Source organism: Agelaius tricolor, unplaced genomic scaffold, assembly GCF_023055355.1.
Source record: "Agelaius tricolor isolate 1412-34295 unplaced genomic scaffold, bAgeTri1.0.p SCAF_28, whole genome shotgun sequence".
NCBI lineage: Eukaryota > Metazoa > Chordata > Aves > Passeriformes > Icteridae > Agelaius > Agelaius tricolor.
In genome coordinates, this window is record NW_027269288.1 from 5,162,946 (window position 1) to 5,178,783 (window position 15,838).

Sequence of the window (15,838 nt, forward strand, 5' to 3'; positions counted from 1 at the left end):
CTCCCCGTGGCTCAGTCTGGAAACCATGGGAATGTCTGGCTGTGAGGCCAAGGCGTGTGGCCAGGAGCCATGGTGAGGGCTGTGCCTGGAACTGCTCTTCCCAGCGCACAAATGGTTAACTGGGAATGTTTATAGAGGGCAGCAGACTGATAAAAAGAGCTTTCCAGGCTCCCTGTGAGTGCAAGCTTGGCTCTGCTATGTTGAATGCAGTGATGAGCCTGAGTGATTGGAGTTCATCAAAATTGGGCTTCTGCACACAAAGCTTGGAACTGATTGAGTAAAGGCTCCGCTCATTGTTACAAGAGTTTTACAAAGCAGGTCCATTACAAGATGGGTTTTAAACTGTAGAATAAAAACTAAAACTTTCATTAGGTGTTGGGAATAGATTTTTCTATGGGAGGATGGTGAGGCCCTAGCTCAGGTTGCCCAGAGAAGCTGTGGCTGCCCCATCCCTGAAAGTGTCCAAGGCCAGGTTGGATGAGGTGTGGAACAACCTGGGATGGTGGAAGGTGTCCCTGGACATGGCAGAGATGGGCTTTAAGGTCCTTTCCAACCCAAACCATTTCCGGTTTGGGTTGAAAGCAGCGATGCGGGGCTGAGATGCATCAAGCAGGGGCTGCAAGAGCTCCGAGGGGGTGACGCGATCGGCATCCCAGGTATGACCCACACCTGGTCCTGGGGGTCTCCCTGGCGGTTTGTGGGAGTCTCCCTGCTGCTTTTGGAAGTCTCAGTTCCGCCCCTCCGCTGTTTCCCGGAACGGAGCCCAGTGCCCGGGGCGGCAGCGGCGGGGCCGGTCCCGGGAAGCGCCGCCCCGGAGGCCGGGCCGGGGAGGGCGGAGCGGCTCCGCCGGACCCACCGCAGCCGCTGCCGGAGGTACGTGGGGTCGGGGGAACCGGGGGGGGGGGACGGGACCCTCTGTTCTGGGACCCTTCGGAGCTCTGGGAAGCGGGAGCGGGGCGGGCTGGGCTCAGTCCCAACGGGAACGGGATCGCGAACGGGACCGGAGGGGAGTCGGAGCCGAGTCCGGCTCGGGCTGAGCTGGAATCACTTCCAAAGCTCGGGAAAACACCTGCAGAGCGGGGGGAGCTCCCCTCAAAGCAAAAGCAAACACCCCCCAAAGCGGGAGCAAACACCCCCCAAAGCGGGAGCAAACTCCCCTCAGGAGCAAACACTCCTCAGAGCAGCAGCAAACACCCCCGGAGCGGGGACACGCGTGAGGGAGTGGGAGCGGCGGCGTGTGGGGAGCGGCGGGGCCTTGGGGTCACCCTTGGGGACACCTGGGCTTGGGGCGCCTCGTCAGCCCTGGCAGGCACCGGGCTGGCCGTGCTGAGAGCGGGGGAAGAGTGGCTGTGGTTTGGGGACCTTCAGCTGCACTTTAGGGAGGATCAGCAGCAGGGAGGGCGCCAGGGAATGTCCCCGGGAAGGTGCGGGAGCGGTGTGCGAGCCAGGCTGTCGGGAGAGCAAACAAAACCAAGGGGAAGGACATTCCCTCAGGCACGGTGGGGGCCGCGCGGTCCGTGAGCCCAGCGCCGGTCACTGGGGCTCGGCCCTTCCTGTGGTGCCATTGCCGCCCATAGAGGAACGGCCTGGAGCTTTGAGGGGCTCGGCAAACCTGCAAGTGTCTCCCGAGCGTGTCCCAGAGTGGTTGTCTGCTGATGGTGGTGTTGGATTTTGGATTTTTGGTGGGGATGTGCATCACTGAGCACAGCATGGCTGGTTTTGTTGGGAAGTGTGGATGTGTGAGCAGAAGCCAGCAGCTCCATGAGCTTGTCCCGTGTGAGATGGGTTACCCTTGGCTCTGTGTGGTGGATGGAGCCTGGTGAGCTGAAGCTGCACCTGGAGGTGTGGTCCTGGCTTTCCTGCTCCTTAAAGCCTCTCTGGAGCAGACCTAGGCCACTGCCAGATGGGATGCTGGCACAACACATCCCTCTACAACAAATCCAACTGTCCACAGCCCTGGATGTCCTGGCATGAGAGCCAGAAAGGGAAAACCTCCCAGGTATCAGTGAAGACCATGTGGGTGTGGGGCTGGTGAGCCCAGGCCTGGACTCAGGTGACTCGGAAGGACGAGAAACACCTTTGATTTTAGCTGTGTAATTACACGGCTTGGAAAACCCTTGGGAAGGGAAGTGGCTGGGGAAGGAGGAATGTTTGGCCACCGGTGCCCTGGAGAGAGCTGAGTGCCAGTGCCTGGCGCCGTGGCGGTGCTGCAGGAGATGCCAGAGGGCCAGGGCTGGGCAGGGCTGTCTGCCTGCCCTCCTGCCTGGAGCCCGGGAGGAGAGATGCCTCCAGCAGCCCAGCTCTGTGTCTGCCTCCCTGTGCTGCTCCAGCTTTTCTCATTCCCAGTGTGTTTCACAGGCAGAAACTGATGTCAGGGCTCTGTAGAAGCAGTTAAATATCTTGTGTGAGCAGTGCAGGTGGCTTGGAGCGATGTAATCCCCAGTAAACCTCCCTCCATATCAAAATACCTGTGCCCACCTTGAGGAACACGGCTGCTCCGTGCCCCAGGCTGGCTCTGTGCCCTCCAGCATCACTGCTCACTCCCTTCCTGCCCTGGGGACTCCCTGGCTGTCCCCAGTGGGTTTTCTTTGGTTGGAAAAGCATGGGAAGAGGTGATGCTGTGCTGGGGGAAAACACATTGCTGGAAATCCAGGCAGAGGATGAGGAAGGCGAGGCCGATGGCAGGCAGTGAGAAGTGCCAGGTTAGTGGCTTGCAGGAAGGGGAGATAATCACCCAGGGGCTCCAGAGGAGCTTAAAGCACTCCAGAGGGGCTGGGAGGAAGCAGGAATGCTGGGTTCCCCTTCGGAGGACATCAGAAGGGCAGGTGGATAATGTCTCCCCATGCTGGAAGGCTCTGGAGGAGGGTGTGTTTGTCTGGGTGTTATCTGGGGTGAGCTCCCAGAACAAAAACCAGGGGGAGCCTGTGGAGGAATGGCTTTATCTCAGCTGAAACAGCAGATTAGAATTAAAAAAAAAAAAAATAAAATTCCAAACTCTGAGGTGCAAAGTGGTGTCCAAAGGAAAGCAGGAATGAGTGCTGGGATTTTCCCAGGCCTAGGTGCACAGGGAATTCAGCTCCCTGGAGAGAGGTGGGCAGCCCTGTTGCCTGGAAAATAGAACAGATCTTCCCAACAACAGTTTTAGAGTGGATGCAAAAGCAAACCTTTACTTGAAAGCTTTCAGGTACACAATATGGCAAAAATCACACATGGTGTAGTAATTCTACAATTTTATAGGTTTAGTTGATTAGTATACTTATTATTATACTCTCCAATTAAAAGGTTAGTTGATTAGGTCATAATTCCAGGGTCCTGCCACACTGAAAGCAGTCCAGAGGCTTTTTTTGCTCCACTTTTGTTTTGTCTGGTCCAGATTCTGTTTGGAAAACAGGACATCCTTGTAGTGGATTCTCTTCTTGGAATAAGACTAAACAGTATTTTGGGAAAGTGTATCTAAGGTTAGCTTATTGTTCCTAAATGTAGAGAGGAAAGATAGGAAAAGTACTGGGACTTACAGCCTACAACAATCTGCAAAGCTATAAATCCACCTGGCTGGCTGGCTGGAAATACATGAAAAATATTAAATACATGAAAAACATTAAATATATTTTATATGAAAGATATGAAAAATATTAAAAGCTAAAAACCTTAGGCATCACCCCAAGCCCCCTGCCTGGTTTAACAGAGCTGGGCCTGGCAGCATTGGTGTGGCAGTTGGTCCCACTAACGAGGCTGGAGCAGGAAAAGCCCCGGGACAGTGTTTGCACAGCAACCAGGACACAGCCAGGGCTCGCCGACCTGCCCAGAGCGGTGCCAGCGTGGCCCGGGTGGCAGCATTGTCCCCAGGAACAAATGGCAATGTCCTCAAACACAAGCGTGCAAGGACTCCCTGTCCCTGCCCCCTGCAGCAGGCACTGCCTGCATGGATATAATGGAATTATGGGCAGAAGCAGTCTGGGAGGCAGTTTCTTGTATCTCAGTGGCAAAGGCCAAGGTGGCGGCTGCTGCACAGTCAGGATGGCAGCTCTGCAGTGTGGCCCCCGTGCCCTGTGTGATCTGTGCTGCTTCAGAAACCCTTGGCAGCTGTGCCCACGATTCCCAGGGACACGGCAGAGGCAGGGCACATGGCTTGGGAATGCTCAGGCACAGCCTTGTGGAGATGGGCTGTTTTGTGGGTCACTGTTGCTCTGCTGTGGAGGCCACGGCCAGCTGGGTGGATTGCAGCAATCTGAGCCTGGGAATGGGCTTTGCCCTTGTTTTGCAGGAAGTGGCAGAGCTGGGGGCCCTGGGCTCCCTCTGGAGTGGGAGAGCCTTGGGCAAGGTTTGAGGAAAACATCACTGTTCCCTACAAGGTACAGCTGAGGAGGGGTTGTTAAAAATTAAATTTAAGAAGAGGGTAAAATAACTCTTAAATGTCTGTAGGGAATGCTGTGGGCAATGGAGATGTGGATGTGTTCTTCTGTGCTCTAGGCAGGAAGCGTAAGCAGAATGTGGAAAAGCCCTGATAGTCTGTGTGGGGCTGTCCCTGCAGATTCCTATTCCCTGGTGAGATGCTCTAAAATGGGCTGGGATTTGTCCAAAAGATCAGAAATTGTCTAAATCAGCAGCAGTGCTTCTTTTTGTGACTCAGCTGGATTTCTCTGGCTATTCCCTGCATCCCCTGAGCTGCAGCTGGCCAGAAACATCCCTGTTCCTGGGGCAGGGCTAACAGGGGAGCAAAGAGGGACAAAATAAGAGAAACCATGGCAGGGAGCTGGAAGTAGATGGTTTTTAAGATCCCTTCCAAACCCAAACATTCTGGGACTCTATGAAATACCTCCCAAGTCCTGACCTGTTGCTTTATGTCCCTGGTGGGTTGAGCCCCGAGGCTGTGGCCATTGCAGGAACAAGCTCCTGAGGATGTGCCTGGCCAGCAATTAACAGGGAAGGAGGTTAATAAGCAGGTTCTCTGGGTGGAAGCATGAAGATGAAGGGAGAGCCTTGTAATCTAACAGAGAGGAGACTGGAATCTTTGGATGGTTGGAGAACGGGTTTATTTTCCCCCAGAATTTTCAGAACATGAGTTGTGTGACTGGTGATGGAGTCACACCCTGGTTTTTGGAGGCAGCTCTGAGGGGCTGTGTCACTGTGGGCAGTGAGGAAGCCCTGGAGCTCATCCCATGTCTGGTGACTGCATGGGGGTTCGACCTGTTCCCTGGACAGGTTCCCTGGACTGCAGCCTCACCTCCCGTGATCCTGTGACAGAGGCGCTGCTGCTGGAGCGTGAGTGGGAAGCTGATGTCACGGCAGGGAAAAATCCAAAGGTTGTGGAGGGCAGAGGAGCGTGGGCGCTGGGAGGGCAGCAGGGGTGCCGGGCTTCCTCGTGAGTCACAGCAGGGCCACAGCTCCTCCCGGGGCAGCGGCGTGTGCAACGCGATCCGGGCTGACCCTGTCGGGGGGTCTGTGTCCCATCCAGGGAAACTGTTCCTGCTGCTGCTGCTCCACCTGGCTGCCCGTGCCAGAGCCTTCGGGGCATGTGGTGCTGAGAACGGGCTTATCGCGAACCTTCCCGGGCCCAATTAACACGTGGAGATGTCGCAAGAGCATCCCGGAAGGGCTCCGCAGCTGCAGGAGTAGGGCAGAGGTGCGGGAAGCCCAGAGGAGGTGTGGGTGCCCCCGGGCTTGTGCTGGAGGAGTTTAATGGTTTGGAGATCCTGGTGTAAATCATTGCCAGGGCAGGGCACGGGATGGAGGGGGTCTGGTTTGCAGGGAAAAGGGAAGGGGGCTCTAGGGGCTGAAAAACTCAGGCATTGCTCACCCACCTGATGTGGGGACAAACTTTTTACAGGGCCTGCTGTGAAAGGACAAGGGGAGATGATTCTAAAGTCAAAGAGGGATAATTTGAACCAGATATTTAGGAAGAAATTCTTCTCTGTGAGGGTGGTGAGGCCCTGGCACAGGTTTGCCCACAGAAGCTGTGGCTGCCCCATCCCTAGGAGTATTCAAGGCCAGGTTGGATGGAGCTTGGAGCAGCCTGGGATAGTGGAAGCTGTCCCTGCCCAGGGCAGGAGGTGGGGTGAGATGAGCTTTAAGGTTCCTCCAACCCAAACCATTCTGTGGTGCTGGGATGAGGTTCCAGACAGTGCTGGAGCTGAGGCAGAGGCAGCAGCAGCTCCCTTCCCGGGATACTGACGTCAGGGCACTGTTGGAGCAGCGATAGGAACAGCTCTGGGAAGCCAGGAGAGCAGCTAATTCAATGGAGAAATAGACTGGAATAGCAAGTCTCCTGCTTTAATCTGATTGCTGGGCTGATGGGTAGCACTGCAATGGATCTGTAAAAAACTTCCAGGCACAGGGGTGACGTAGGAGCTGAATTCCTGCCCACTTCCAGGACTGAGGTGCCTGAGGGGAGGCACAGAGGCGGAGAGCAGGCACAGAGCTTTGGATACCATGGGTGGATGTGCCCAGCCGTGTGTGTGTTCTGTGCCCACCGTGGGTGCAGTGCCATTTTCCTGCCCCGAGGCCATCACAGCTGTTCTCAAGTGAAGTCTTGGCTGGCTGATGTGTTTGTGGCAAGGATGGGAGCTCAGCTGGATCATCAGGTGAGGGAAAAAGTCCACAGGGCTCAAGCAGGGAGCAAAACCTTTGTGTGGGAGGGCAGAGGGCAGTGCTGGTACCACCAGTGGCAGGCTTGGAAGCGCTTGGGTGGGAGGGTGGCTCTTGGGATGCAGGTGAGGACATTTTGGGTGCTTTCCACATCCTCAACAGCTGCTCACTAGGATGGAATTAAAGCTGGGCTCAGTGGATTCCTTCCCCCAGGAGCACACAGAGCAGCAGCCTGTGCTGGAGCTGGCATGGCAGGGAATGACGGGCTTGTCCCTGCCTGCCTGTGGCAGCTCCCACTGGGCTGGGATCTGCAGCTCCTGGGTGTCCCAGAACCCCAGAAAGCCATGGGGGACAAGACTTTACCCTGCCCAGAGCCATGTGGGGCCAGGGCTGTGTGCAGAGGGGCTGGGACATCCCTCTGGGAGTCTCCCCAGCCATGCTGGGGCACAGGCAGTGGCAGGGAAGTTGCTCTGCAGATTCCTCCTCTCCAGGCTGGCGTGCGTGTCTGTTCCTGCTGCAGCCGCTCTGTTCTCCGGGAGTGCTGTTTTATTCTGGCCCTTGACCCTGCAAACTGGGCGTGCACTCAAGCTAAACAAGCAAACATGAAACTTTGGAGCTCGGGAGGTTGAGCTGAAGGGTGTGAGGGGATGTGTGGATATATCACCACTGACAGCACAGACCACAGCCACCTCCAGCCCAACCTGGCATAAAGAAGCCAGGGAGGGAAGGAGAGATCCCAGACGTGGCACATCCATAAACCTGCACAGCTCACTGGGCTGCAGATGGGGCAGTTCTGCTGTGAGGATGCAAGCTGCCCACCCATGGGTCACTGGACCAGAGGGCAGGAAATGTGGCTCTGTGTGTTTATTTTTGGAAATCGAGCGCATTTGGTCCTGGTGACTTGGAAAACAGTCAGAGGAAGAGTTCCCACCCCTGGCCTGGCTGGGTGGGAGTGTCCTGCTCAACATCCCTGAGGGATGCAGCTGGGGCACTCAGCACCACAGTGTGCTGCTCCAGGGAGGGCAGAGCCAGTCTGGAGTGAGCCTGGGCCCTACCAAGGGCTCTCCATCCCGGCAGCCCTTGCCAGCACAGCCAGGGGAAGCCACAGGGTCGAGCTGGCTGGGAGGGAGGCAGTTTTGGTTTCTGTTCTCTGGGCAGGAAGGCATTTCAGGGCAGGCAGCCAGCGCCGTGAGGAGCCCTGCTCCCTCCCAAACAGGGGGAGAGGAGAAGCTGTTCAGCTAGAGGTGGGTTTCTGAGCACTTCCAGGTTGGTTTGCATTGACAACAGCTCTTGAAATCGATTTTGATGGCCTTCTTTTGGTGCTGTGAAGCTGTCAGTTATCACACTCCTAAGGACAGGCAACCTAAGCCCTTAGCAAACATCAGTGATTGGATTGCTTTCAAAGGTCGCTGGATATTACAGCTGAGAAAGTAGTGAAGGATGGGGATGAGGAAGGATCCAGGAAGGATCTACCCTGCTGTATCCTGACATGAACTCCTCAGCTTGAGGAGAGATGACTGAGATTTGTGAGAGGGTCAGGTCCAGGGAGTGGTGCTTGGGGTGATGGGTGGTTTGTTAGATGGGGGTTTATCGATACCAATGACAGGAGTTTAGGTGGGATGATTAAGGAGAAGGTGAATCATGAAGTAAGCACAATAAAAAATCAGGGGCTGGGGTTTAGTTGAGGCAAACCATTAAGGAGGGGGAGAGGCCTCTTTCTTTAGCTTAAAAGCAAATGCTGGTGTGACCGTGTTCACAGGGGTCCAAGGATGAGGGAAGAGATGAGGATCTGACTCCATGTTTCAGAAGGCTTGGTTTATTATTTTATGATATATATTATATTAAAACTATGCTAAAAGAATAGAAGAAAAGATTTCATCAGAAGGCTGGCTAAGAATAGAAAAAGAAAGAATGATAACAAAGTCTTGTGGCTCAAACAGAGAGTCTGAGCCAGCTGGGCTGTGATTGGCCATTAATTAGAAACAACCACATGAGACCAATCCCAGATGCACCTGTTGCATTCCACAGCAGCAGATAACCATTGGTTACATTTTGTTCCTGAGGCCTCTCAGCTTCTCAGGAGGAAATATCCTAAGGAAAGGATTTTTCATAAAAGACGTCTGTGACATGCTGGCTCATAGCTTCTCAATGATTAGGATGGTGCTAGAGAGGATCAGCTTGAGATTCCAGTGTCAGTTGGTTAAACTGATGCCGTGGTGGCTGCAGAGCCTCTGCTGTGTGCCATGCACTCACCACTCTCGTGTGGAGGAGTTTTGGACCGAGGCAATGTGGGATGGGAGGGTGCCTTGTTGTGCTGTTATGAGCATGTATAGGGTGTATGAGGCAGTGAGTAGGATGGTGGCTCCTGTGAGGATAATCCTGAAGGCGGATCAGTTGAAAAGTGCAATTATAACAGTTAGTTCTGCTGTGAGGTTTGTTGGTGATGGAGTCACAGCCTGGTGTTTTTCCCTGTGTCCCCAGAGCTCTCATGCCAGCAGGGCTGCAGCCCCCGTGCCCCGAGCCATGCGGTGACAGTGCCGTGGGCACAGCCCCCCGCAGCCATGGCCCAGTCCCGGGCCAACGGCTCCCACTACGCCCTGACGGCCATCGGGCTGGGCATGCTGGTGCTGGGCATCATCATGGCCGTGTGGAACCTGGTGCCCGGCTTCGGGCCCCCCGACAAACCCGGCAGCAACAGCAGCAAACCCGACCGCGGCTCCGGCGGCATCCTCAAGAGCAAAACCTTCTCGGTGGCCTACGTGCTGGTGGGGGCCGGGCTGCTGCTGCTCCTGCTCTCCCTCTGCCTCAACGTCCGCGACAAGAAGAGGCAGAGCCAGGAGCTCTCCATCGCTCACGTGCAGCGCCAGGCGTCTGCAGAGCCCTCGCAGCAGGAGGACAGGTGAGGAGGGGTTCTGGGGACAAAGGGAGCGGGATTGGGGTGGGAATGAAGCCAAGGGATGTTGTTACTCAGGAGGATCTGGAGTGTCACCCTGATTTTTTAAGATTTTCTAAGCCCTCTGATGTTGACGTTCTTGTAGCAAACTTTCTCACACCCTTCCTGTAAATGGCTCATTGTTTTGCACTCTTTTATAGAAGAAGAGAAATTTGATGGACTGTTGGTTTGTCCAGTGTCATTGGAGAGGTGGCACTGTCACCCTCCAATCCACTGTCACTCTTAGAAAACTATAAATGTTGGAGTCAGAAAATAAACTTCCCTTCTTTCTTCACCTTGAGAACAGCGATGTGTGCTCGTGTTCTTTCGTGTCCTATAGCGACATCGGAGGAAGGCAGCCTGTGCTGAAATGAGGAAGCAAATACCATAGCTAAAGGTTTTGGTGTGTCCTGGAGGTGGGGAAGGAATGGCTCCAGCTGCATTTATGCAGCTGTGAGTGGAAGGGAGCCCCACTGGTGTGTGAGGTGGGGTCTAGGCAGACTGAGGCCAGGGCAGCGTTGGGAGAGGTGCCACTCCTGGCTGGGCTGGCACAAGGAGTGAGCTGAGGGAATCTGAGCAGGTCCTGGGTGACACAGAGAGCAGGAGAGCAGCCAGATGGCATTTAATGGAGAAGGGCAAAAATTTCACCCCCATTTCTGATGGGGTGGGGTGGTTTTATTCTTCCCTCTCCGTCCCCTTCCCAAATGAAGCTGTGCTACCCAGATGTGACTCCTAACGCAGGGGAGGGGCTGGCTCTGCCTGGCTGGGTGCAGCCAAGGTGCCAAAGAGCCTTGGAGACTGGCCTTGGAGTTTAGACCCAGTGAAAATCTGCAGGGCTCAGCTGTTTGCTCAGGGAGAGCAAAGGCTGCTGCCACAGCAGGCAGGGGAGCACTGAGACAGTGTGGGGTGCAAGGGGACAGGAGGGGACAGTGGCTCTGCTGGCTCTGGTCAGGGTCTGCAGACCCTTGGAGAGAAGTGATTTTCCATGTTTGATTGGAAAGTTAAGTTCAGAATGCCAGAGAAATGGCAAGTATTGTGTGCAGGTGGCATAGAGCTGAATCTCTTTGCAGAAAAACCCAAGGTACCCAACCCATAAGACATCAGAATGACAAAGACAGAGGGGTGATGTCGTTTTCTAATGTATTTTGACTGATTTTTGTGAGTGGAGGAGAGGAGAGAAAGTGATGTTCTCTTGAGAGAAGAAATCACTGCTGGGCAATAGGAAAGGGTCTGTGGGCAGAGAAAGTGATGATCAAATATGGCCATAAGTCACAAGAAAATAAAATCTGTCTGAACTTAGGTGGGGTCAGTATTTATTCTGTCAAGCAAAAGGAAACTGGAATATAATGGAGAAGGGCAAAAACTATTTCTGCTGGGGTGGGGTGGTTTTATTCTTCCCTCCCCATCCCCTTCCCAAACGAAGCTGTGCTACCCAGACTTAACTCTTTCCCCTCCAGCCAAGAAGAGGATGAAGACGTCTCTTCCCAATATTACGTGCCCAGCTATGAGGAGGTGATGAACACGGGCTACTCGGAGCCCAGAGACTCGGACAGGAGCAACAGGCTCAGCGTGTCCCTGCCCTCCTACGAGTCCCTGGCGGGGCTGGAGGAGGGCGGAGCGGCGCCGGGGGCGGCGGGCGCGGAGCCCGGCCCCGAGAGGCCGCCCAGCCGGCACAGCTCCCGCCTCAGCAAGCGCCTCAAGCCCCTCAAGGTGCGCAGGATCAAGTCAGAGAAGCTGCACCTGAAGGACATCAGGCTAAACCTGGCACAGGGCAACAGCAGCGTCCCTATCACCATAGAGCCCCTCACGCCTCCGCCCAAGTATGAGGAGATCCAGGAGAAAATGCCAGTGGGCCAGCAAATGCCTTAAAAAAAAAAAAAAATGGAGGAATCTGTGATGCTGCTTGGTTGAGGGTTTTCTAAAACCCACCGTGCCAAGAGGGGGTTGGTGTGGGGGGGCAGCAGCAGCCAGGGCTCCCTGGAAGCTGCCACGTGGAGGACGTGCCGTGGCACAAGGATGGGACTCGTTTTCCCTGGGACTGGGTTTTACAAAAGACTGTGGGGAAAGAAACCTGAACACCACAAGTTCTGCTGCTGTGAAGTAAATGAAGGCTGGACATGCCAAAAGTGTCACTTGTGGTGTTTGAAATGAGACCACCCAGTGCATCCTCTCATCTCCTCTCCCCCTCTCTTCCAGCAAGACTTTTCCAAGCCACCAAAGTGATGTTGCAGAAGGATTTTCCAAGTGGAAAAGTGAAATGTTTCTTTTTTCGGCTGTCTTTTCTTTCTGAGGAAGGGGAAGCACATTGCCAGAGAAGCACCAGGGCTCTCCCTGGCTCCCAGCTGGGCTGGGCTGGTGGCCCTGAGCCAGCCCTGACTCCTGCCAAGGTCTCTGCTGGCTGGTGGGAAGCAGCTGAAGGGGCCTCCTGCTCCTCAGGGAGAGGATGGATCTCCTGCCTTGCTGCTTTCCCTGCTGCCTTTTGTGCTCCATTCGAGGCAAGTGGGTGACTCTGGGGGCTTGGGAGTGCCAGAGCCAGGGGTGAAACCACTGCTGAGCATCCTGTGCAGGCAGGCTGGTCTGAATAAATGTTTTGTATGTCGTGTTTGCTGTGTGTTTTGTACATTGTGAGTGTGTGTTGTGTACATTGTGTGTGTGTTGTGTACGTTGTGTGTGTGTTTTTTATGTTGTGTGTGTTGTGTACATTGTGTGTGAGTTTTGCATTGTGTGTGCATTGTAAATGTGTGTGTGTGTTGTGTACATTGTGTGTGTTGTGTACATTTTGTGTGTTGTGTACATTGTGTGTGTTGTGTACATTGTGTGTGTTTTTTACATTGTGTGTGTATTGTGTACAGTGTGTGTGTTTTATGTGTGTGTGTTGTGTACATTGTGTGTTGTGTACATTGTATATGTGTTGTGTACATTGAGTGTGTGTTGTAAATGTTATGTGTGTTTTTTGTACATCATGTGTGTATTTTACATTGAGTGTCTGTGTGTTGTGCACATTATGTGTGTTGTGTACATTGTGTGTGGTGCACTGTGTGTGGTGCACGTTGTGTGTGTGTTGTGTACACTGTGTGTGTGTTTTTTAAGTTGTGAGTGCATTTTGTACATTGTGTGTATTGTGTACATTGAGTGTGTGTGTTTTGTACATTGTGTGTGTTTTTTATGTTGTGTGTGTGTTTTATGTTGAATGTGTGTGTTGTGTGAATTGGGGGTGTGTGTGTTTTGTACATTATGTGTGTATTTTGTACATTATGTGTGTGTTTTTATGTTGTGTGTGTGTTTTGCATGTTGTGTGTGTGTGTGGTGTACATTGTGTGTATGTGTTTTGTACATTTTGTGTGTGTTTTGTACATTGTGTGTGTGTGTTGTACACCCTGTGTCTCTGTGTGTGTTGTGTACTCGTGCATGCTTGGCCCTTCCCAAGGTTTGTGATCCATCAGCAGATGCTGCTCCATGGGCATCCCCATCTCCAGCATGGAGCTGTGTTGTGCTGCCAGGATTGTTGCTTGGAAAAAGAAGAAGAAAAACCCTGAACTGAACAAAGCCAACAGGAAAAACTCAGCCAGGCAGGCAGCAGCATGGCCAAGGTTTCCAAGGCTACTGCAGCCCCACTGCCAGCTGGGACATGGCCACTTTTGGGGTCATTTTGTGCAATTCTGGTGCTTGAGTTGGTTGAAGCATTCATGGCTCAGGTTGTGTTGGGTGGGAGGTTCCTGAAGGAGAAGTTGGTTTCTTGGTGCAAGCCTTGCAGGTGAGGGGGCCGGGCAAGGAGAGCCTTTCCAAAGCACTCAGGGTGTTTCCAGCTGGAATCCTACACCAGGACCATGGGGAGCCACAGAGGGGCCGACATCGTCCTGCAGGTGGGGCCGAGGCAGCTGAGCATCCTAAAAGGGGAGGGCGATGTGCAAAGTGTGGAGCACAGTTTGTGCTGGGACTGACGGCCAGAAAATGGGCTTGGAAAAGCAGGGATGAACCTGGAGCCACCTCCAGCGGCGTCCCCTGCCTGTGCCTCGCCTGCTCCCAGTCTGCAGGGGGAGCAGATCGCCCTGCAGCCCTGGAATTCTCCATCTCAGACAACAGCTTCATCCTCCAGGACTTCAACTCCCCCCAGGGCACCTTTGTCAACAGCTGCCAGGTCAGGGTGAGGCCGGGGGACATCTCCAGGGAAAGGTACCCAGCAGAGCTGGGTGGGTGCTGCTGCCCAGGGAAGGCTCCAGAAGCAGGAACTCGCTCCCAGCTCCTCTGGGCAATCCTTGGGAAAGGCGAGGAGCAAACGTAAAGCTGGAGCTCCCTCTGCTGAAGAAACGCGGGCAGTTTGGTAGGGAAAAGGAAAGCACGGGACAGAGATGCACTGGCTAAGGTAGATCTGAATTTCTTATATTCTCAAATCTTGTGTATGATACAGCAGATACGGGGGGTTATTTTAAAATCAATTTTTATATAAGCACCATTATTTGTCAACAGATATAACAATGACAAACTCCGCAGTTTCAGTATTTTGCACACACGCCCACCGTCCCTGTGAATTTTCAGGTATTTTGGGGCTGTACCCTCCTTTTTTGGGGAGCCCGTGCTCCCCCCACCCCCGGCTCCACCGCAGCATCGCGGCGACATTGGGATTCCCCAATGACGTCATCCCCGGGACTCGAACTCCCGGCAGCCACCGCGCGCCTTCCTGCCCCTTACGTCACCTCTGCGCGCCGCGCGCGGGCCGTGCCGCCGCCATGGTGCAGCTCGGTGAGTGCGGCGGGCCCGGAGCGGCCCCGCTCGGCCCGGTCCGGCCCGGCCGTGACCGCCCCGCGCTCTCTCCGCAGGGAGCCGCCTCCTGAGGGGCCGCGGCGGCCACGTCGTCATCCGCTTCGCACTGGGGGGCTGCACCAACCGGCCGTTCTTCCGCATCGTGGCGGCCAACAGCCGGCGCGCCCGCGACGGGAAGTACCTGGAGCAGCTCGGCTGCCTGGACCCGCTGCCCAACGCGCACGGCGAGAAGGTGGCGGGGCTCAACCTGGAGCGGCTGCGCTACTGGCTGGGCTGCGGCGCGCAGCTCTCCCGGCCCGCCGAGAAGCTCCTGGGTAGGCCTGGGGGGGGCAGGGATGGATGGGGGCGGGCGGGCCGGGCTCGGTGCCGCTCTCACCGCGTCTCACCGGGCAGGGCTGGCGGGGTTCCTGCCGCTCCACCCCATGACGGTGACCGGCGCCGAGAGGCTGCGCCGGCGGCGACAGCGCGAGCAGCAGCCGGAGGCTGCCCCTGCGGACGGCTCGGCCGAGCCCGGCACCGACAGCGGCACCGCGCCCTGATACGGCCCGGCCGGGAGCGTCCCGAGCGGCCCGGGGCTGCTCCGGCCCGGGTGTGCACGGACTCGGGACTGCTCCGGCCCCGGGTGTGCTCCGGCCCCGGGTGTGCTCCGGCCCGGGACCGCTGCGGCCCCAGATTGCTGCGGCCCGGGGCTGCTCCGGCCTTCCCGGGCCCGAGGTCTCTCCTGCCCTGTCAGTGCATCTGACCCCATTAAAGCGTTACCTCTGCACTCTGCACCGTCCCTCTGCTGCTTTCTCCAGACTCCTCTCGGTCAGAGTCACCGTTGCCACGTGTGGTGCATAGAAGAGGCTCTGCTGCTCTAATGCAGCTACAGGAGCGTTCCAGGAGGGAATTCCCCAGGTTTGCCGTTGTTTCCAGGTGCTCTGCAGAGTTTTGACTCCTGGCTGTGAGTTACTGTCACAGAGCAGTGCAGAGGGTGCAGGGCAGGCCCGGCACAGACAGGTGCAAATCCAAGTGCAGTTGGTTTCCTGTTAACTCTCCAGAGAGGTTCTGGGACTGTTTGTTCATTTAAAAGCAAAAGAGAAAATTTCAGTCTCATGCAACTCGCTCCCCCAGTCCCTCTTTACAAATCCTACTATTTAATCCCATATTTGACCCTGGTCCAAGAGACAAGAAACCACCAAAGTCTCTCCTACCTTAGTTGGACCCCTGAGCTTTTTGGGGTTTCCTTTGTGCAACACTTAAATGAGTCTACAAATGTCAGGCAAAGAAAAGTTTCCAGTGTTGCATCTCAATAAAGCTGCCAGTGCAACCAACCCCTGAGGGAGGGAAAACACATTAAGAACCTTTTTACACATATTCTTTTTTTAATAAACTGTATCTCCTGTAGAGTGCAAGATGCTTAATTATTCATTTGTAGAAAATAAATTGTCTAGAGAACACTTAAACACTTCCCAATATGCCTTATATACACTAGATACATACTATATTTATATATATAAATTTTATTTTATTTTATTATTGAAAAAATTTATTTTTCCAACCAAAGAACAGCAGAAGTTC

General features: G+C 54.6%; 2 protein-coding genes across 4 annotated transcripts in view; both read left to right on the top strand.

Moving 5' to 3' along the window:
• The first annotated feature begins 769 nt into the window (after window positions 1-769).
• Window positions 770-12,119, top strand: TMEM51 (transmembrane protein 51). Its single transcript, XM_071449136.1, has 3 exons — window positions 770-873; window positions 9,067-9,484; window positions 10,975-12,119. The coding sequence occupies exons 2-3, from the start codon at window positions 9,147-9,149 to the stop codon at window positions 11,384-11,386; spliced, it is 750 nt and encodes a 249-aa protein (XP_071305237.1). The 5' UTR covers window positions 770-873; window positions 9,067-9,146; the 3' UTR covers window positions 11,387-12,119.
• Window positions 12,120-12,345: 226 nt separating this feature from the next.
• The window catches only part of MRPS16 (mitochondrial ribosomal protein S16), a 320,729-nt gene continuing 317,236 nt past the window's right edge, over window positions 12,346-15,838 (top strand). The window contains exons 1-4 of one of the 3 annotated variants that reach the window (XR_011682648.1): window positions 12,346-14,257; window positions 14,335-14,592; window positions 14,672-14,900; window positions 14,951-15,672. Coding sequence is in view for 1 of the 3 variants with exons in the window: in XM_071449137.1 (XP_071305238.1) it covers window positions 13,993-14,257; window positions 14,335-14,592; window positions 14,672-14,817 (669 nt within the window). In the remaining 2 variants the exon portion in view is untranslated. Of the gene's footprint in view, window positions 14,258-14,334; window positions 14,593-14,671; window positions 15,673-15,838 lie in introns of those variants that run through there. The other 2 variants (XR_011682649.1, XM_071449137.1) reach the window with 2 other exon arrangements.